Genomic DNA, 23,007 nt, shown 5'->3' on the forward strand with positions numbered 1-23,007 from the left:
GAGTCCCAGCAGTCATCATGGGCCATTAGGATGTGGTCTACACCCACATGCTAGAATCATCTAGGATCAGAGAACTGAATCACCTAATTAATACAAATAGTTCATGATGTCATGAAGCCATGGATTCCTTCCATGTTACAACGAATGAAAACTTATTTGCTTTAACTATATTGAGATTCTTCTGTGGTATTCAGACAAGCTTATTATAGATAATGAATAATCCTTAATGTAAAAAAAATCATAATATATTGTGCTGAAGTGATGAGTTCGAGTCTGTGAAAGCATGCAATGTGCTCCAAAGCTGTCACTTGATCATGCTACGGACACGATCAGTGTCAAAAAAGAAAACAGTTCAACTCGTCTTTCCCTGCAACAGTACTGAAAAGCAGGGTGCTGAACCCCCTGCCACACCCCCTCTTCCCAAACATCACACGCTCACAAGATGCTGGTGGCCATGGCTTACCTACAGCCACACCTGTCACTTCTTCCTCGAACCATAAATCAATAGCAGGAGGTGTACTCCAACACCAGTAACACGACACCTTCTCCTAGAGGAAGGCTCCGGTGTTGCTCTCTCACGGGGAGCCACCAGTGTGGCGTGAACTGTTGCAAACACAACACAGATTGCTTCTCGGCCTCTTGGCTAAGATCCAGAGCAAATATGGCACAGAATGAGCCAGCACACTGAGGCGTTGCTCAGTGCCCTTCCACTTCACATGGTATTAGTCCCACGTGCCAGTCAACAAGATTCCAAGCAACTTTAACCAATTGCCATGTTAGTGGGCATTTGTGATGAACTTTGGGTCTCGTTTCACAGGCTTCTCTGTGGTAGTATGACTTGTGTATTCTGCTTGGCACTATGTGTGTGTGTATGTTTGTGCCTGGGTGTGTACAAGCATGTGTATAATTTTCAATTTTTCCTTTCCTTTAACAACTCATTAATTTCACACTTGAAAGCACTGTTTTGCATTTCTTTCACTAAAAATGAGATCTTGATTGGGTTTTACCAGTAACAAAGAAATTTGATGAACTGACTAATTTTAAAGAACAATGTACTGTGGTGAGGAATCCTAACCCAAAATATTAAATCATCTGAGATTCCTGCCTCGTTTCCTTCACATATTTGGGGGAGAAAGACATTCCGAGACGCGTCTCATATCCAAGGCTGAGCCCTGCGGCGTAGCAGGTGAGGCTGCTAGGGACGCCCAGGTCCTGAAAGACACAGCGCCTGGCATCCAGCCTTGCTCTGCTTCCAACACAGCTTCTTGCTAATGTACCCGGGAGGCAGCAGGTGGTGCTCATGTACTTGGGTCCCTGCCATCCACGTGGGAAACACAGATGGAGTTCCTGGCTCCTGGCTTCAGTTGGCTGTTTCGGTTATTTGGAGGATGAATCAGCAGATGGAAAAATCTCTCTCTCTCTCTCTCTCTCTCTCTCTCTCTCTCTCTCTCTTTCTCTCTCTCCTCTCTCTTTCACTTCTCTCACTTTACTCTCTCCTCTCTCTTTTTACTCTCTCTCCCTCTTTTTTCCTCTCTCCCCTCTCTCACTCTCTTTCTCTCTCCCTCTCTTTCCTCTCTTTTTCTTGCTCTGCCTTTCAAATACACAAAACTGTTTTTAAAGATTTATTTAACTATTTGAAAGTCAGAGTTACAGAGAGAGAGAGAGAGAGAGAGACATACACATACATACACAGAGAGAGATCTTCCATCTGATGCTTCACTCCCCAGATGGCCCCAGTGGCCAGAGCTGGGCCAAGCCAGGAGCTAGGAGCTTCTTCCATGTCTCCCATGTGGGTAGCAGAGGCCCAAGCACTTGGACCATCTTCACTGCTTTTCCCAGGACATTGACAGGAAGCTGGATCTGAAGTGGAGCAGCTGGGACACAAACTGGCATCCATGTGAGAGGCTGGCCTTGCAGGCAGCAGCTTTACCCGCTATGCCACAATACCAGTCCAAGATAAATAAAACTTCTAGAAAAGAAAATGATCACACACACAGACTGCGGATGGACTGTATCCACAGAAAGATTTGGTGACCTTATAAGGTTGCTATTTCCCTATCTACCTTTATGCTTCATTGGACAATGAATTAGACATATAAACGGGAGAAGTTCAACTGAACAAACTAAAGAAAGTACAAGCAATACAGCGGCCAAGATGAAATGCACATTGGTAATAGAATTTTGGCCCAGGTGGTGTGACAAAGTCTCTGCCTACGGAACCGCTGCTGAGACCACAACTACTAGCAACTGGGAAAGTCCATTTGTTTTATATTTCACATTTATAAAATTTACAAGGAAAAAGCTATTTCACTGCCTTTTCTTGAACACTACAACACAGCCTACCAACATCTTGAAGTATGGGATAAAGGAAGGAAATTCCAGAATGTCTAAATTCTTCCCATCCAACTGACTAATTTTCTTGCACAGTTTCTATGGTCTCTTTCATTTATTTATTTATTTATTTATTTGAGAGGAAGTTACACTGAGAGGGAGAGACAGAGAGAGAGAGAGGTCTTCCATCAGCTGGTTCACTCCCCAAAAGGCCGCAACGGTCAAAGTTGTGCTGATCCTAGCCAGGAGCCAGAAGCTTCTTCCGGGTATCCCATGTGGGTGCAGGGGCCCAAGTGCTTGGGCCATCTTCCACTGCTTTCCCAGGCCATTAGCAGGGAGCTGGATTGGAAGAGGAGCAGCCAGGACTTGAACTGGTGCCCATATGGGATGCCAATGCCGCAGTTGGAGAATTAACCTACTGTACCACAGGGCTGGCCCTGTCTCATTCATTTTTGTTTAATGTTAGTCAGCCTAAATTTGAGAATGACATTTTAAAATAATCCATCAAAGATAATTTAAAAAACACAAGTTTCTGGCATGTTCTTAAGAACTTCAACATTTATAGTACTTCATTCACTTGCTTTGTTTAGATTTTTGCTTATTTTTTAACTTTATTTATTTATTTGAAAGGGAGCTGTGGTGCTCCCATCTGTCACTTCACTCCCTAAATGTCTACAACAGCCAGGGCTGGGCTGGGCCCCACTCTGGGAACTGAGACTCCATCCAGGCCTCCCATGTGGATGGCAGGAGCCCGTTGCTTGACCCACCAGTGCTGCCTCCCAGGGCACACATTTGCAGGAAGCTGGAGCCAGGAACCGGAGCCAGGGATCAAGCCCAGATACTCCAATGTGGGATGCAGGCATCCAAAGTGGCATCATAAGTGTTCAGCTAAATGCCCACACCTAGATTTTATTTAATCCCTCGATATGCAAATCTTGGAAGGAAAAGATGGTGCCTGTGTTGTCATAGCAGGCAAAGTCGCCACCTGCAGTACTGGTATCCTCTATGGGCACCAGTTTCTGTCCCGGCTGCTCCACTTCCAATCCAGCTCTCTGCTGTGGCCTGGGAAAGCAGTAGAAGATGGCCCAAGTCCTTGGGCCCCTGCACTTGAGTGGGAGACCTGGAAGAAGCTCCTGGCTCCTGGCTATGGCCTGGCCCAGTCCTGGTTGTTGTGGCTATGTGGGGAATGAGTCAGCAGATGGATGATCTCTTGACTGCTTGCTCTCTCTCTCTCTTTCTCTCTCCCTCTTTCAAATAAATAAAGCTTGAAAAATAGAAAAGAGGGGCGGCGCTGTGGTGTAGTGCTTAAAGCTGCCGCCTGCAGTACCGGCATCCCATGTGGGTGCCGGTTCGAGTCCTGGCTGCTCCGCTTCTTTTCAGCTCTCTGCTATGGCCTGGGAAAGCAGTGGAAGATGACTCAAGTGCTTGGACCCCTGTAACCACATGGGAGACCTGGAAGAAGCTCCTGGCTTCTGGCTTCAGATTGGCCCAGCTCCAGTCATGGCAGCCACTTGGAGAATAAACCAGCATGTAGACGATCTCTCTCTCTCTCGATCTCTCTCTCTCTCTCTCCCCCCCCCCACTCTCTGTATCTCTGCCTTTCAAATAAACTTTTTAAAAAGAGCATAAAACTGGCCGGCGCCATGGCTCACTAGGCTAATCCTCCACCTGCGGCGCCGGCACCCTGGGTTCTAGTCCCGGTCAGGGCGCCGGATTCTGTCCCGGTTGCCTCTCTTCCAGTCCAGCTCTCTGCTGTGGCCCAGGAGTGCAGTGGAGAATGGCCCAGGTGCTTGGGCCCTGCACCCGCATGGGAGACCAGGAGAAGCACCTGGCTCCTGTCTTCGGATCGGCCCAGCACCGGCTGTAGCGGCCATTTGGGGGGGGTGAACCAGTGGAAGGAAGATCTTTCTCTCTGTCTCTCTCACTAATTCTGCCTGTCAAAAAAAAAAAAAAAAAAAAACAAATTGGGATGTATATGAACAATAATGTCTGCGTCATAAAACACGGCAGGAGCGTCTTCAAGGTCAGGAAAACAAGATCAAGGGGAATTCCGAGGAGGGAGACAGAGGTTTTGACTTAAGTGACCAGAGAAGGCTTCACCGAGGAGGTCACTTGAGGGCAGCCTTAATACAGGGAGAGCTTGCAAGGTGCACGGGTGGACAGGCGGACAGAGGGGATTTCCAACAGCACAACCACAGCTGCTCATTCCCCACTCGCCTTAGAACCACGGTACCTGCCCCGGGACTTGCTGACACTTCTCCGACTGTCATGGGGGCCCTGGGACTATCCATGGTGCCTAACTTGTTGGGGGGGGGGTGTTACCACCGTGGTTGAGGGTGTGCTGGGTGTGACCGGCATCTGGGGAGGCACTTCTTGAAAGCCACTGTTGGTTATTGTCAGACTGACTGCAAGATAAATACTGGCTTCCGGCGAGACTGAAGGGAACACGTGACATCCACCTGCTGTCCATCTGTTGGCCCTACCTTTCGTCTTCCTTTCACTGTGAATGCCTGTCTCCCTCCTGAGAGGAGTTCAAGGGGAATACACCAGTTTCTTTTATTTTCCTACACCTAAGCTAACCCCTTCTCTGTTGCTTGGGGCCAAAAGACTAAAACCACTAACACCACCAATGATAGCAGTGATCACTAAGGACCACAGGAGTCTGACTCCGGGCTCATCAATGGCTCGTGATAGACCAGCACAGGCAAAGGCCTCTGAGATGACAAAAGGTCAATGGAGAAGGGAGAATGAAGGCGTGAGGATGCAGCTCCAAATCCGAGGCAGGCCTCTGGGTAGGCAGAGCCAATGCTTTCCTTGGGTCTTGGGAAACACGTGAGCACAGTGAAGACCCGAGCCGCGAAGGGCTGGATGGCAGCAGATCAGCCCTCTGTCCCCGCGCCCATGGTGCCCTGCACGTCAGCAAGGCCAAGAGGGAAGGGGGGGGGGGGGGGGCATGAGTCTTCAATACCGACAGGCTGGAAAGAACAAGACAAGCTGTCAAGAGCAGAGTATGTGCTAGGCTGGAGCTGGGCGGGGCAAGGGGAGGTCACTCCAGGTGGCTGTGGGGGCTCCGACCAGGAGCAGTGAGCTCCCCTCACACCTAGCACTGGCAGAACGACCTCAGACTTTTTTAAAAGATCTTGAAGCCAAAGCCACACTCCAGCTGCCTGCTGGGGGAGGGTCTCCCCCAGGGGAGATTCCAGTGAGCAGCACGATCGGAGAACAAGTAGATGACAGGCCTGCTGCTGCTAGTGGGGCCCACGGACCGGAAACACAGAATCCTACGATGCACTACCCAGCCCTGAGGCCTCAGACGCCACCAAGTCCCAAGACCCTGGAATGCCCCGATTGCACATTAAAGTTTGATAAGTAGCACGATGCCTTTTAATGGGGCCTAATGGGGCCTGCTGATTGGAATTGTGTCCATAAATGAGAAACTCTGAATAATGGAGCAATAATGACTAACGCGGGGGAGCAGCTAGGAGGCGGCGGGAGTGGCCTGTGGGAAACTACCAGAGGCTTTGAGAAATGCAAACTTGCTGATGGCTTTGTGTGTGCACCGACTGATGCTCACAGGCTAGGATCTTCCAGACAGAGTCGTGCATAGTCAGCAGGTTTTTGCTTGTCCCCATCGAAGGCTCTATGTGCGACAAGACGGCTCCCAGGGCCTGTGCTTATCATTAAATTAATCCTCAGGGACACTCACTCTGCAGATGTGAATATTTCCATTCGGAAGACTCACAGAGCAGCCGTGCACTCACTCAGCCAGCCAGTCGCTGGGGGAGGCCTCTGCTTTCGGTTCCAGATCTGCTCGTCCTGTGTCACCCAAAGGCAGCCTGGAGAAACAGGAAGAGGGGGCAAGCAGCACTCCACTCCAGGGGCTTCCAAGGACCACCTCACTGAAGAGCCCAGGGTGCGGAAGGCAGAGGAGACACGTGGTCTTGGCTCCTCCCATTCTGAGCCGAGGATGCCTGTAGCACCTGCTTCATGTCCACCCAGTGACAAGGGCAGGGGGCAGGCTGCGGGGGCCCACCAGAGATCCTCCCAGACTCTGACAGCCTCGTCCGCCAGTGCCCGCAGCCCAGCCCCGCCCTGAAGGTCAAGACGCGACACTGCCTTCCGGCCAGGGTGTCATAACCGAAGCTTTATTGGAGTATGTCCCATCATTTTCAGAACATCACTGGCAACTAGAAACGTTACGCAAGGGTGATTTTATAACCGTGGAGTAAATAAAACAGAGTAGAGAATGGAACTGTAACAATAAATACACTTTGAATATAAATATACACATTGATATCCCACACGTATAAAAGTCATGCTCTGTAAATACTTTCTCTACATGTTGGCTTTATGGGTTCTGAGTTCCAGGACGTGTCTTCGAAGGTATTCAAGTGTCCCATGAGTTATGGATATTTCCAGGGAGAGCTTATGTAGGAGCAACACATTACAAATTTTGGAAGGAAAAAAACGAAGTATTACAGAGCAGTTTTTTTAAAATATTGAATACGTTTCTTGTTCTACAAAGAATGAGCATTTCGTAAATATTACAAACAGTGAAACAAATATACTTGCGTACAGCTATGTACAGTTTACTGCTTTAGACTTCAAAAATGCAGGAAAAGTATAGACTCTGTATATAGTTCTAGATATAATGAACAATTCAATATTGCTCTTGTTGTTCTTGATGCATGGTCTGCATGCCCATGGCTTGTCGCTGGATGGAGGGGACCAGCGGGGACACAGGGAACTCAGGGAGCCCCGTGCTTCTCCCCAGAGAGAGCGAGCCAGCCTCAAACTCCCATTTTGAGTTCTGTAACTTACTATGGCTGGGTCAGAACCTGCCGCACCCATAGGCAATGTCAGATGGGTTCTTAAGAACCGCCACTCCATAGGTGGGGTCGGGACCACACAAATGCTAACAAATAAAAAATAAATTAAAAGTAAAATCTGATGCAGTGGTACTGCCTTGCCAAGCCCTGAGTCCACGTAGAACTCCTAAAAGACAAATTTGAGAAAACCACCAATGTCTTCAGCTCATTGAAAATGATCTCAGAATGAAGATCCACACGGAGGCTCACATGCCATCTGAGCCAAACCTCACAGGCAAGACACAAAGGAACACAACGGATCCTGAACGAGAACAGATTTTTAGTCCCGCAAACCTCTCGTGGAGGAGCGCCCAGACGCTTATAAATACACACTGTCTGGAAAGGGCTAAAAGGCATGGGGACTTGTGATCTGTAGGGATGGAGCCGTCTGCAGGAAGCTCTCAGAAAAAAAGCCTTATTAGCATCATGGTCAGTGGCAAAGATCCCATTTTACTGTCAGCAGAAAAAACCAGGCAAAAACCTAGCCATCCCATGTTGGCCATGAAATTCCACTGCCTGTTAGACTTCACCCATAAACAAATGACAAACCGATAACCTCTCTGAGAACAGAAATGGGGGGAAAAATATAGATACAAGTTGAAAAACCAAGGATCCAGAAAATGCCCCGACCAGATCTCATTGCAAATGTTGTGGAGCCTGCATCAGGGACCTGAGGACTGGTCCCAGTGCCCTGAGCTCCCCACGAGCTCCCGGGCCACTCCTGTCCTGGCTTGTCCCCGCTCAGCGTGAACACTCCCTCTGCTCTGGTCGGATCAGTGAGGATTTGACCTAGGAGCCCAAGGTGGTCTAATTCTCTCCCACGTGAGATACGTCGGCAGGTCAAGTTTCTGGTGGAGCCGAGAGGATGAGACCAGACGGGGCTACAAAGGGAGCTAGTTGGCGCTCTGGAGGATGGTGGTGCCCACGTCAGCGGGGGCGGGGCGGGGGAAAACACAGCAAGTGTAGACACCGCCATGTGCAACATCTCCAACCGGGGAGCTCTGTCCAGGGCTAGCACTGCCGCCCAGCAGCCAGGAGGCCCCCTGTGCAAGCAAGCCCAAGTGCTACGGCAGCTCCCTCCGCCCGGCAGGTGACAAGGACTGAGAGGAGAGGATGACCCCACAGTCAGCCAGTCTGGGAATTCTTAGGATGCAGAGACCAAACAGATGCTACGTAGGGAGAGCAGAGGATGTGCCTGGACTCTTCCCAGGGCAGAGCAGCCTGCTGGTCTCCAGCCACTGTCCTCTCCCCCGCCTGGCACAGGAACCACAGTGGCTGTCATTTGGTTTAAAGAGGATTAAGGATGCACACACAGTCATTAGGAGGGGAAGATAATTGTTTCTAGAGTGAGTGCTGTCTCGCAGAGCTCTTACAAGACGTGTGTAACGGAACATGCAAGAGAATTTACTGGTACACAAGTGCATTTTCCAGGAACATACTTCTGATACAGACAGATCAGCAACGACACCGTGAACAACTCCTGCTTCAATGTCCTCTGTTAAGGTGCAAAGTGTGGCATCCACGTGTGCGTGTCACTTAGAAAAACAGATGAGCTTTTGGTCGTCAGATGGCCTTTGCTGGCTGTTGCCTGGCTGGGTACAGATCAAATTATTTAAGAGAATAAAGCCATCTTGGAGGGTTAACAAAATGCCTAAAAACAGCCGCTTTATTTGCTTTTATTTAAAACCTGAAGGCTGAAGGAGTCACAACCCTTGGGGACCAAAGGGAAGAAGCTTCACCTTCCTCAAACCGTCACAGGGAAACCCCAGGAGCAAGCAGTAGGTGACGCTTTAATGCTGTTTACAACCCTGTACTCCGGAACCGAAGCATTCCGAAAGGACAGCACGCAGTTAGGGAACTCACCATTGGATGTGAAAAAGAAACACTGGCAGAGGTGAGAGAGATGCTTGCTAGCTAGGTCTACACCAGGGGAATGCATCTTTGGGGGGGGGAGGGGGGAAGGGTAGTAACAAGGTCCCTGGCATCTGGGGCAGCGAGTGGAGACCCTCCTTTGAGGGAGGCTGTGTTGTTTTATGTTGAACCCAATTTAAAACAAATTGGTAAATAAAAGCATGAAAGGGACCCAGTGTGGTCCGCTTTGGATGGACTCATGCTCTCGCCTCCGCCCATACCCATGTCCCTCCCCCAAAGACGTTACCGGCTTCTGAGCAGAGATAAATGCCTGGCTCGGGGTTGCGGCTCCGGGCTCACGCACTCTCCCATGCACTGGGCGGTGTTCAGTCCTCTCCGCACACGCTGCCATCATGGGGACAGGTCCTCCCACCTCCCTCTGGGGAATGCACTGTCCCGAGTTCCCTGGGAGGCTGCAGGTGTTGGCTTTTAACTGCCTGGCGGGTTCTGGGACTCAGAGAGGGGTGGCTTTTTGTTGGCGGTGTGGCATGCCCTCTGAAGGATGCCAGGGCCTGGCTCGGTCCAATGCAATGTTTAACACGCGGGCGTCGTACATGCTACCCTGACAACGGTGGGTTTCACATGGGGGATGGGAGGGAGGCCGGGGAAGGGCCCTCACATGACCACGCACTTGCCCTTGAGCTTCTCTTTCCGCTTCTGCTGCTTGCTCTTCTTGCCATCTATCTGCAGGCTCACGGTCCTGCGCTTCTCCAGGTTCAGCAGCTCCTGGAAGAGCTCCTTCACGTTGTGGTTGAGCTTGGCCGAGGTCTCCATGAAGGCGCACTTCCACGTGCGGGCCAGGGCCTCGGCCTCACTGCTCTGCACCTCGCGGCTGGGGCTCTCGTCGCACTTGTTGCCCACCAGCATGATGGGGATGCTCTCCACGTCCCCCTTGATCTCGCAGATCTGTTCGTAGATGGGCTTGAGCTCCTCCAGGGACTGCCGGCTGGTGATGGAGTAGACCAGGATGAAGGCGTGCCCCTTGGAGATGGACAGCCGCTGCATGGCCGGGAACTGGTGGCTCCCGGTGGTGTCGGTGATCTGCAGCGTGCAGATGCTCTTGTCGCAGCTGATCACCTGCCGGTAGGTGTCTTCCACCGTGGGGATGTAGCTCTCCCGGAACGTTCCCTTCACAAACCTCAACACCAGCGAGCTCTTGCCAACACCACCTGCCCCGAACACGGCCACGCGGTAATCGTTGCTCTGCTCAGGCATGGTGCTTGCGGCTGCCGACGATCAACCAGCAGACACCTGACAAAGGAATCAGACGTTGGACAGCATTAACAACGTCGTTCTCAAAAAGGATGGCGTGACCACTCTTTATGATAGAAGAAACTGAAGTGGTGATGTGTGGGGAGCAACTCGGACTAGACTAAGTTACTGGAATTAAGACTTATTCTATGCATCTGCTCTCCCACAATATGGCGCTGGGAGAGGAGTAAACAACTTCTACACAGCTGCCTCCAGCTCGACCAATAACCTGCAGGAGCTGATCCTGCTCCTGATTGGAGGAGAGCAGCGTACTCGGCGTGTGGGTAGCAGAGTTGGGATTGGTGGAAGAGGACTATAAAGGAGGAGAGAGACAACATGCACCAGGAACATCTAAGGGGAACATCTATCTGAAGGAACATCTGAGCAGCCCCCGAGAGAGCCGGCCGGCGGTGTGCCGCTCCCCCCGCGGAAGTGGGGAAAGTGGCAGGGGGAGCCACCCTTCCACAGAGGTGGAAGGACTGGCAGCAAACCCGGGAAGGGCCGAGCAGACAAAAGAACAGCGCAGGGTCCTGCATCGTTCCTCCACGAAGAGGGGGAGCGACAGTGATGTTTGCATTCACTCTCCCAACACAAGAACGATGCAAAGTTTGTTTCAACACATCTACAATCCTAGACCAAATAAACTTGTAGATTCTCAGTTTCCAAAAGGGCAGCCAGTGAACGCTGGAGCTCTCTGGAACCTTTCTGTTTCTCCTTACTGAGTCATGACCTTGAACATCTTTGTCCACAGCTGACCCGATGCCCAGGAAAGAACGCAAAGGAAGCCCAAGACGAGCAGAGAGCCAATGGGGAGATGAGAGAAGGACCAGCCCCCAGCAGAAACCTGCACAAAAAGTCATTTTACTTGTAACTGCTTGAGCTATAATGTACCTCAGCCATGTTGCAGAAGACAAGGTCAATAAAATCACTTGGATTCCTACATAGAATAATGAAAAGTTGGAAAATGTACATTTAAAAAAGCAAACACACATAGCATATAAATATTAACTATTCAGGAATAAACAAACAGGTGCAATAGGCCTCTACTGAAAATCACAAACACTGCTGAGATAAATTCAAGACGACTTAAATAAATAAACAGACCTGTTAGGTTCACTAATGGGAAGGTTTAGTCATAAGGTGGCCATTCACCCTAAACTGCTTTATAGTTTCAATGCAACTCCTTTTAAGATTCCAACAAGTCCTTTAGTTAATTTGTGTATAATAATTATTTGAGCAGAGAAACAGAGAGAAAGAAAGCACGAGAGAGAGAGAGAGAGAGAGACAGACAGACAGACACACACACACACAGACAGAGAGAGAATCTCCCATCTGCTGGTTCACTTCCCAAAGGCCTGCAATGGCCAGGGCTGAAGCTTGGAGTCAGGAACGAATTTCAGATTTCTTAGGTGGATGGCAGGAACCTAACTATGTGAGCCATTGCTTGCTGCCTCCCAGGTTGTGTTTTAGCAACAAACTTGTACCAAATACCCAATAGATTGGTCATAATTACTGTGGGCTTTTTTAGTACAAATACCGGAAGGGGAAGAGCATGCTCTTAGTATTTACTTGGTGCTCATGCTAACTCATGGATCCTCTCCACCTTGTAGAAGTTGATGCCATTCTCTCTGTTGTGCAATGATGAAGCAAGAGACACAGAGAGAGCCAGGAAAGTAATGCTCCCAGCGCCACATAGCAGTGAGGGGTGAGGTGTGGCTACAAGCCAGTGTCACAGGCACCCATCTACCCTCAGGCTGCCTGAGGACAGAGCAGGGAGCAGACCACAGTGTTGTGTGTCTCCACTAAGCAGGAGGCGTTCACAGATAACTAAGAAGCTTGCAGTATCTTTATTCATCCACACTAAAGCAATTATACAAGAGTGCTTCCAAAAGTTCATGGAAAATGCAATTAAAAGTAGTTTACTTGCGTACAAAACGTTTTTGAAATCCACACACAGTTTTCTTCCATGATGTGCATTCTCCATGAGCTTCCTGGAAACCACTCGTCGGCGCTTTGTTTTAAAGAATCATAGGAGGCAAGTGTCACCAGGTTGCTAGCGTACTTGCCAACAACCATTAATGGAATGAACGGAGTTCTTGTTCATCACACATACCACACACTTCAAAGGGATTGGGAAATGTGCCTTCTTCAGCTCTCTCAAATATACTTCATTCTGCCCTTTCTTTTGTAAGGAAAGATCCAAACACACGAAGAGGTACAGAATTAAGCAACATCCATTTCTGGAAGTAGACAAGGAATACAGCAAAGGAAAAGGGGAACTCGTTCTCTCCTACAGGCAAGCGTGCTACGGACTGCTTGCTCTCCCATCCTTAAAGTAACTGGGGAACTACTGTGGAAAACATTGCTGAACAAAGTCATTTTCCAAGTCCAGTACAAATCATTAAACATAATCAACAGTGGAAGGAAGTGGGCTTGCACAACGCCTCCTGGCAGACAGAGGCTCGGGGCTGTTGCACTGCCATCTTCGGATTTCGCCATATGCACTCGCCTACAGTCTGCTCATTTATACTCTCAGACGTTCTTGTGTGTACTTTGTAATCCCAGACCTACCAAGACCCGGATGTCAGGACGTTCATTAATAACAAAGACTGCAGGAGAGCCTGCTGGGAAGGCTGATTAAGTCTATTAAATGCTCATGAGATAATTAGGATCAATTCAAGAGTGCAGTATTGTGATAAATTATTCCACCATTTATAGATATATCTTTCTTTTTTTTAATTCAACGGCATATGGATTCTGATTTGAGGCTTCTCTCTGCGTCCTCAGAATGATGCTCCCTTCTTGCTTGGCAGGCGGCAACCTCATTTAACTCCAGGCTACAGTGCAAGTATCTGGCAGCAAGGGAACAAGTCTTCAGTTCTGGACCCCAACAGCTCACAGAGTCCACATCCTTTACATGTTTGCTGGCTATGTTGTCAGCTCTGTGAGGCTGTCTCTATCACTTAAACTGGTAACCAAAATATAGAAAGCAAATACTAAGCATTAACAAGGTAGGTATGGCTACTATGACTATTCACTTGTTCAAAAAAATACTTACTGTACTTCAGCTAAATGCCAGGCCCTGGGAAGGGGCTACGGAACAAGGGTGCAGAGGACACACCTCAGGCAGGGCCTCCTTCCCAAGGATCTCAGACACACAGCACAAGGATGGCTTCACAAATATTTAATAAACTGCACTGCAGCAAGTGTTGCAAAGGAGATGCACGAAGCAACCTAAATCCCCTGGCAAGAGGCATGGAAGCAGGAACTTGAAAGATGGACGGCAGTCACACAGTGCAGGGGATCAAGTTCAACACACACTGATGAGACGGATCTGGGCAAACATCCACACCGACCCTCATCTCTCCAACAGGAAGCGATCTTCTTCCACCTCGCAACCACCTACTTCACAAGCATTTGCAAAACACTTTCTAGATACGATGCAAACCCACTGCTTACCAGCTGGAGCTCCCAGCAGTAGCGGCACACAAGCCTAGGGAAGAATACAAGATGCCCCAGGTGGTAGAGGCTACGACAAAAAAAAATTTTTTTTTGACAGGCAGAGTGGACAGTGAGAGAGAGAGACAGAGAGAAAGGTCTTCCTTTTGCCGTTGGTTCACCCTCCAATGGCCGCTGCGGCCAGTGCACCGCGCTGATCCAAAGCCAGGAGCCAGGTGCTTCTCCTGGTCTCCCATGGGGTGCAGGGCCCAAGCACTTAGGCCATCCTCCACTGCACTCCCGGGCCACAGCAGAGAGCTGGCCTGGAAGAGGGGCAACCGGGACAGAATCCGGTGCCCCAACCGGGACTAGAACCCGGTGTGCCGGTGCCGCATGTAGAGGATTAGCCTAGTGAGCCGCGGCGCCGGCTACAACAAATTTATAAACAAAGGCAAGAGAACCACTGGGACATCCAGTTCTTCCTGGAGCCCCCAGGAAACTTCGCACAGAGCACTGGGATTGGCCGGAGGGTGAAGTGACGATGATGTCAGTCAAAAGGAAGGACCTCAGGGGACATGCCATGGTGGGACGCGAGTGTCAACTGGCATCAGGGTGGAGGGCAACCCAAGGAAGCAGGCGGAAACATCCATCAAAATAAAAAGCAGAAGAGGGAATGCGGGTCTAAGAAGAGGTGACGGACAGTGAGGCAACAGACGCCTTGATCGGGTCAGCTTTCTGGGACATAGAGGGGGACATGCCTGACAGATGAGCGGGTTTTACTTTGTAGTTCAGAGTAGAAAGGTCTAGTCCAGTGATAAATACTTGGGTACCATCTATATATACATAAGTAGCACTAAAAAAAAAAATCCTAAAATCCCCCGAGAGAAATTATAAAGCATGAAAGAAGGCCAAAGACCACAGCTGATGGATGCTATTAAAAGAGCGGCAAGCCGTTGACGCCCTGTGCACTGGAGGTGCTCAGCTCTCACACGATTCTGCCTTCGCCCAGGTGGACTGTGGGGAGGGAGGGAGGGAGACAGCACAGCCGCGCACTCGGCCCGTTCCCAGCACTGAGCTCTCTGTTTACTTTCCGTTAGGACCAAGCAGGGAGGGGATCCTCCAGCAGGAACGTGGAGAGGGGGGAAACTGGCAGGAAGGCGAAAAACCTCAGAGGAGCAGAAAATGTCAACAAGATATTGGGGAGGAAGCTGGCGCGGCTAGAGCAGTGCTTGGAGAGAAACCAGAGCTGTAAACACCTCAATTAGTTGCCTGTGCCACCTTCAACCAAAAGCAAACTAAACCCAAGGGAAACATCAAGGAAAACTTAGTTTATAGTAGAAATTAAAAAGAATAGAGAAAAATCTATAAACTCAAAAGTTAGTTCTTTGGAAATATCAACAAAATTATAAAATTTTAGCTATGCTAATTAAGCAAAAGAAAGAATACTAAATGTACTAAAATCAAGAATGAGAGGAGAGTTATTACTACTACTTACAGAAATAAAAGCATCCTCTAACTATCATAAGCAACAGTTAAGATAACTTAGCTGGAACAGGCACAAATTACCCAAGCTGACTCAAGAAGTAAAAAAAAAAAAATCTGAATAGACCAATAACAGGAAAAGATTACACTATGAATCCAAAACTACCCACAAGAAACGCCCAGGCCCAGATGGCTTCACGGGTGAATTGCAGCCAAAAACAATTGTTTTATTTAAATATTAAAAAAAACAATTTGTTGTTTATTTGAAAGGCAGAGAGAGAGAGAGAGAGATTTTCCAAGTGCTTGTTTATTTCCCAAATGCTTGTAATACCTGGGGCTGGGCAAGGCTGAAGCCAGGGACCCAGGATGCAAACCAGATTTCCCATGTCAGTAGCAGGAACCCAAATACACAAGCCATCGTCTGCTGCCCCAGGGTGTCCGTTAGCAGGAAGCTGGAATCAGAAGTGGAGCCAAGTCTTGACTGAACCTGGATCCCTGATAACGGGGTACGAGCAGCCCAAGCAGCCTCATAACCATTGCATCTGCCTCTGCCCACACAGCAAACATTTAAAGGAAATTAACAGCAACTCTTCACAAACTCTTGCAGACATTAAAGAAGAAAAACATCTTTCACTCCTTCTATGAATCCAGTACTGCCCTAATACCAAAACAAGGCAACGAGAAAACAATACAATATCTACAGACCAATAGCTTCAACAAAATACTTGCAAATGAACGCATCAATATATAAAAAAGAACCATACTCCATAACCAACTGGGATTTATCCCAGGAATACAAAATGGGATTAACATATAAAAATCAATCAGTAATTCCAGCTTGTGTTGATGCCCCCCCTGGGAAGCAGCAAGTGATGACTCAAGTATGTGGGTCCCAGCCACCCCTACCAGAGACCCAGACTGAACCCTGGGTGCTTGGCTTCAGCCTGGCCCAGCCTGACTACTGCAGACATTCGAGGAGCGAACCAGCGGATGCGAGATCTCTGTCTGTCTTTCTCTTTCTGTGTGTCTTGGCCTTTCAAACAAACAAATAATGGTTATCCTTTAAAAATAAATTAACACAATATACTAGATCAACAAAATAAAGAACAAAATAACATGACAATTTCAGGATTTACAAAAAAAAAAAAAAAGAGAGAGAGAGAGAGGAGAGAAAGGAAAACCTTCGATGCTTATTCCATTCAGGATTTTAAAAAACGTAAAACCCATGACCCAGGAGTAATAGGGAACTTGCTCAGTAGATGAAAGGCTTCAGGAAAACGTATGTAGCTTGATGACATACTACAGTGAAAGACCGAATGCTTTCTCCCTTAGATCAGGAAAACGATGAGGGCGTCCACTCTGAGAGCTTCCATTCAACATTAGCAGGGGGAATTGACAACTGAGTGAAATAAAAGTCATTCACATTGGAGAGTAAGAAGAAAACTATTTGTCAATATAGATATATATATTCTATATTGTATATAGAAAAATCCTAAGGAGCCCACTAAACAATTTAAACTAATTAACTAGTTCATCAAGATTTCAGAAATGACATTTATATAACAATTATATTTCTATACACTTACACTGAACAATGTGAAATTAACAAACGAATTCCATTTACAACAGCATTGAAAAGAATAAAACACTTAAGAATAAATTTAACCAAAAAAGTATTAACCTTATCCTATGATAATTATAAAACATTGTTGAAAGAAATGAAAGATCTCAATATAGGGAAAGGCACCTCATGTTCATGGATCAGAAGACTTCATATGATTAAGATGGCAACATCCCCCAAGTCACCTACAGATTCAATGCAATCCCTGAAAATTCCACTGGCTACCTGCCAGAAATTGACAAGCAAACACCAAAATTTATATGAAAATTTAAGGGACCCAACATAGCCAAAATACTGTTTTTTAAAAAAAGAAATAAAGAAAAAAAGCTTGAGGACTCATACTTTCTGATTTTAAATTCATTTTATTTATTTATTTTTTTATTTTTGACAGGCAGAGTGGACAGTGAGAGAGAGAAACAGAGAGAAAGGTCTTCCTTTGCCGTTGGTTCACCCTCCAATGGCCGCCGCGGCCAGCGCACCACGCTGATCCGATGGCAGGAGCCAGGTACTTATCCTGGTCTCCCATGGGGTGCAAGGCCCAAGCACTTGGGCCATCCTCCACTGCACTCCAGGGCCACAGCAGAGAGTTGGCCTGGAAGAGGGGCAACCGGGACAGAATCCGGCACCCCGACCGGGACTAGAACCCGGTGTGCCGGCGCCGCAGGCGGAGGATTAGGCTAGTGAGCCGCGGCGCCGGCCTTTAAATTCATTTTATAAGGTTACAATAATCAAGGCAGTGTCCAGGTAGCACTGGATAGACAGACAGATGAACAGAACAGAATTTAGAGTCCAGAAATAAACCAGCACACTTACAGCTTACTAATTTTGACAAGGGTGCCAAGAAATTTAAACAGAGAAAAGAGTCTTCCAACAAATGATGCTGGATCAAATGGACATTCACAGGCAAAAGTAAGACATCCAACCAACCACACAAGAAATGAACTCAAAATTGTGGAGTTTTAAATGATGAGCCGAAACACAGATATCTTCATCTGAAGAGTGCTGTTTGACAGCTCCAGTTGGCACTTTTTATTATGTAGTTGGGGTTTAACTAGTAACGTAACAATTGGGAATATGCAGCCGAACTAATCATTGTAAAAGAATAAGAACCAGACACAAGCAAAGGAGGTAAGTATTACGTGATATATTTTTGATGGGAACCAAAGTTCAAGTTGCTCCTGCCTTACCTTCTATGTCCTGGAAGTGTGATAAGGAGTTTTCCTAAAAGCCATATCTAATAATAACGCAAACCGTCTGCTTACTGTAGCAGCATTCCACTTAGGAAGGTGTGCCTTCACAAGGCCTGCATGACCACGGCCATGTCCAATATTCAGGAGGCTATGGCCTCACCATGAGCAGCATCCACTACAAAAATGGATCAAACATCTCAGCGTAAGAGCTAAAGCTACAAAACTCTTAGAGAAAACATAAGCATAAATCATGATGACCTTGGAATAGTCCATGGTTTCTTAGGTGTGATGCCAGAGGTATGACCAACGAGGTTCAAAGCAGGTCAACCGGACTTTACCAAAATCAAAGGACACTACCAAGAAGGAAACAATCCACAGAATGGGAAGAAATTTTCATAAATCATTTATAAGGAATTAGTTACAGAATTTATAAAAGAACTGAACAATTCAACAACAACCCAATTTAAAAACAACGTGGCCCTACCTAGTCCCTCTGGGCTTCCAGTCTGGCACAGTGAACCCATTCTCACACATCCTCTCCTGCCATTGCATATACCATCATGTGACACAGCCAGGGACCCTCACCAGAGCTGAGCCAATGCCAGCATCAGGCCCTTGGACCTCCAGAACTGTGAGCTCAGTCAACTCTGTTCATTAAAAAGTCACCCAGCTTCAGGTGGTGGTAACTCAGGAAGCCAGGACTGAAGCTGCCCAGCCTCACCCAAACCACTCAGCTCACCAAGAACTCCCAGCTGACTAACTGCTGATAACCTTTTATAAAAGTAAACACTAAAACAAACAAAAAACAAGGTCTTGCACGCACTGGGTTAAAAAACTAAGGAGAGTCGGCCGGCGCCGCGGCTCACTAGGCTAATCCTCCGCCTTGTGGCGCCAGCACACCGGGTCCTAGTCCTGGTCGGGGCGCCGGATTCTGTCCCGGTTGCCCCTCTTCCAGGCCAGCTCTCTGCTGTGGCCAGGGAGTGCAGTGGAGGATGGCCCAAGTGCTTGGGTCCCTGCACCCCATGGGAGACCAGGAGAAGTACCTGGTTCCTGCCATCGGATCAGCGCGGTGCGCCGGCCATTGGAGGGTGAACCAATGGCAAAGGAAGACCTTTCTCTCTGTCTCTCTCTCTCACTGTCCACTCTGTCAAAAAAAAAAAAAAACAAAACAAAACAAAACAACAACAAAACAAAACAAAAAAAACTAAGGAGATTATTAAATGCGTTTTTGCCTGTACCCAGGCCCAATCCTTAGCAGCCCCAGTCTCTCTTCTCAAAAATAACCACTGTTAAAAAGAATGAACACGCGTCTTCACTTTCTGGTGCTCACCATTCGAATTTTAAATCATGCACTCACTGCTGAATAATAGCTCTTAATGTCTTGACTTGTTGACTTTGGACAATATCTATGAGATTTAACACAATTACATTCCCTCTCATGTCTTAGTGCACTTTCTGCTGCTGTAATGGAATACCGCAGACTGGGAAGTTCATCAAGAAAAGGGATTATTATTTAGACCTGGAGGTCTAAAGTCGAGAGACTGCACCTGGTGAAGGCTTCTTGCTGGTGTGGACTCTCTCAGGAGCCCTGAGGCAGTACAGGGCATCCCAACACGGCACAGAACTAGGTGACAGCTCAATCCCATTCCTCTTCTTATGAAGTCACTGATGCTGCATGGGGCTTCCATTCTTTTTTTTTTTTTTTTTTAGATTTATTTTATTTATTCGTAAGAGTTAGAGAGAGAGGCAGAGACAGAGAGAGAGAGGTCTTCCAACTGCTGGTTCACTCCCCAGATGGCCGCAACAGCCAGAGCTGCACCAATCTGATGCCAGGAGCCAGGAGCTTCTTCTGGGTCTCCCACGTGGGTGCAGGGACCCAACTTGAGCCATTTTCTACTGCTTTCCCAGGCCATAAGGTTTCCATTCTTATGATCTCATCCAACCTTGGTCACTTCCCAAAAGTCCCATTTCCAATACTACTAGAAAAGACTTTGGGGAAGAAATTTCCAATACATCAATTTTCCAAACCACAGCACTCTATTGCCTGTTCTTTGCTAGCTTCACCATATTTTAATGTCTAAACCATATTTAAATTTCAAGATATAATATTTATAATTTGTTCTAAAATTTAAAACCATGGTTCTGTGGTTTGTCTATAGGTTATTTCAAAACTGCATAGGTAAGTGGCATTACTGGAGTTTTGTAAAGATCTTTCACTGTAGAGTGGATAGCAATATTGAATCTCCTAAGAGGGAAAGATCATCTTCCTTCATCAAACTTTGCTAACCAAAGAATAATTCTATGACATCAACATCTGCATTTTTTCTTTTTTTTAAAGATTTATTTATTTATTTGAAAGTCTGAGTTACACACAGAGAGGAGAGGCAGAGAGAGAGAGAGGTCTTCCATCCACTGGTTCACTCCCCAGTTGGCTGCAACTGCTGGAGCTGCGCCAATCCGAAGCCAGGAGCCAGGAGCTTCTTCCAGGTCTCCCATGCAGGTGCAAGGACCCAAGGACCTGGGTCATCTTCCACTGCTTTCCCAGGCCACAGCAGAGAGCTGGATTGGAAGTGGAGCAGCCAGGACATGAACCGGCGACGATATGGGATGCCGGCACTGCAGGTGGCGGTTTTACCTGCTATGCCACAGAACCAGCCCCTGCATTTTTTTCTAGTTTTTGTTTTCTCTTAGTAATTCTGAGCTGACAATTTTTTCATTTTGATTATCCCCTTCTTTAATGTTTTGATATAAACACTGCCAATAAATTATTTTAGATATTAAAATTTGAGTCTGTGCAGTTGCTTGATAGAATTCTGAATACAAACTAAGTTCAAATTCTTTCTTCAGGTTTTCAGAACTATTTCATCTTTAACTATGGTACCTAGGGATGTTGGTGTGAAATCCAAAACCAGCATGATTCTCTTTCTAAGAAATTTGGATGTATCTTTATCTTTGAAAGGGTTAATTTTCTCTCTTTAGCCTTAGACTTTTGACATTTAACCAGGATGTATCTAAAATTGCTTCTTAATGTTTTTTTGTTTGTTTGTTTGATTTTGGGCAGGGGAGAGGCAGGGAAAGATAAAAACCTAATTCTTTCTGAAGCTCAGGTACATTTTTTCCTAATTTTTTTAAACTACACCATCCTAACCCCAATCATGTTTCTTCTCTCTCTTTCTGGAGCTTCTATCAGATGATGGATAAATTTCACCTGTTAGTGATTTCTCTAGAATCTCCCCCTGCATTTTTAAGATTTACTTATTTGAACGGCAGTGTGACAAACACAGAGAGAGAGAGAGGTATCTTCCATCCACTGGCTCACTCCCCAAATGGCTGCAATAGCCAGGGTTAAGCCAGGTGAACTCAGGAGCCTGGAAGCCCATTCTGGTCTTGTACAGGGGAGGTTGGCGCCCCAGTCCTTGGGCCATCGTCTGCTGTTTTCCCAGGTACATTAGCAGGGAGCTGGATCGTACGTGCATGTGCTGGGACTGGAACTGGCACTCTGATATGGAATGCCAGCATCCCAGCGGGTGGCTTAACCCACTGTGCCCCAATGCCAGCCCCTCCTGTGTATATCCAACAGGCATTCTCATGCTTTGATGCCTCCCGGTTCCCAGAAGAGTGCTTCTGTCCCGGGAACCATGACACCATGCTGCATGTCCAGGAGGCACTCCCCGGCTCCTGCTGCCAGTCCCCTCACTTCTCTGAGATGTCTGGCTCTGCTTCTTCATCTCAGTCCTCCTCTGTCACACTGTTGGTCTCCCCAAATGTCTGGGTTCCAGCTGGCCTTGTGAAGGAACAGCCCCTTTGGCTGGGGACATGCCTGGAGTTCTATCGAAGACACAGAGGCCAGGAGGCAGCCTGGGAGGCAGTAACATGCCCCTCTTCCATTGCTTTTCTTCAGCATGGTGGGACCCAGCTGCCTCTACTGTCCCGTCCACTTCTATAAGCTATGTGCAGACCAGACAGATGAAGGGAAAAGGAATACATCGTCCATCTACAAATGTCACAAAATACAAAAACATGTGCCAAGAAAGAGTTAAAAATGAGACCGTCCAAGTACAGAAAGACCACGTCAGGTACCATCGTGGGCAGACAGGGCATGGATTCTGCGGAAAATGGATTCTGATGTTCCCATTCTGGTATCCTTCGGCAGAAACTTAGTTCATGTGGTTGAATTGCAAGGAGCAACCCGGGTGAAATCAACCCATGGCCTTTATCTCTATTATACCCTGATCAGTCCTCCCGCAAAAACTCAGGGCCAGCCCCCTATAGTTAGAGTCTGCACCCACAGATTCAACCCACTGCAGATAGAGAATACTGGGGAAAATGTTGTGTCTGTACTGAACATGCACAGACTTTTTAAAAAAATTAGGGTTTTTTTAGTTTATTTTTCATTTTATTCGAAAGCCAGAGAGACTGACAGATACGAATACTCCTTCTACTGGTTGCATTCAAATGCCTGCTACAGCCAGGGCTGGGCTGAGGCCGAAGCCAGGAGCCCAGACCTCAGTCTGGCCCTCCCACATGTGTGGCACAGACTCACGTACTGTGTTCAGACTATGTATTCACAGGAAGCCAGACTGGAAGTTGAGGAACAGGGCATGAACCAGGTGCTCCAACACTGGACGTGGGTGTCCCATGCAGCGATTTTAACTGCTATGCCAAACATCTGCCCTATATACAGTTGTTCTTCCTGGTCTTTATTCCCTAAACAACACCTTGCAGGCCATTTGCATTATGCTGCCAGTAATGCACAGAGAATCTAAGGTCCACAAACACTATGGCTGTTTATACAAGCAACGTGGGCACCTGCAGATTTGGGCAGCTTTTGGGGGCCTTAGAACTGATCCCCCGTAGTTGAAACTGGAAAATATATTATAGAAGAGTTCAGTTCTTTCAGAGTGAACGTTTGGAA

General features: G+C 47.5%; 1 protein-coding gene across 3 annotated transcripts in view; it reads right to left on the reverse strand.

The window, feature by feature from the left end:
• Positions 1-6,460: 6,460 nt before the first annotated feature.
• The window catches only part of DIRAS2 (DIRAS family GTPase 2), a 36,796-nt gene continuing 20,249 nt past the window's right edge, over positions 6,461-23,007 (reverse strand). For all 3 annotated transcript variants that reach the window (XM_070065827.1, XM_008258005.4, XM_070065820.1), the window contains exon 2: positions 6,461-10,361. In XM_070065827.1, the coding sequence (XP_069921928.1) occupies positions 9,726-10,325 (600 nt within the window). In that variant the 5' untranslated portion in view covers positions 10,326-10,361 and the 3' untranslated portion in view covers positions 6,461-9,725. The remainder of the gene's footprint in view (positions 10,362-23,007) is intronic.

This window comes from Oryctolagus cuniculus, chromosome 1 (genome assembly GCF_964237555.1).
Source record: "Oryctolagus cuniculus chromosome 1, mOryCun1.1, whole genome shotgun sequence".
Taxonomy (NCBI): Eukaryota; Metazoa; Chordata; class Mammalia; order Lagomorpha; family Leporidae; genus Oryctolagus; species Oryctolagus cuniculus.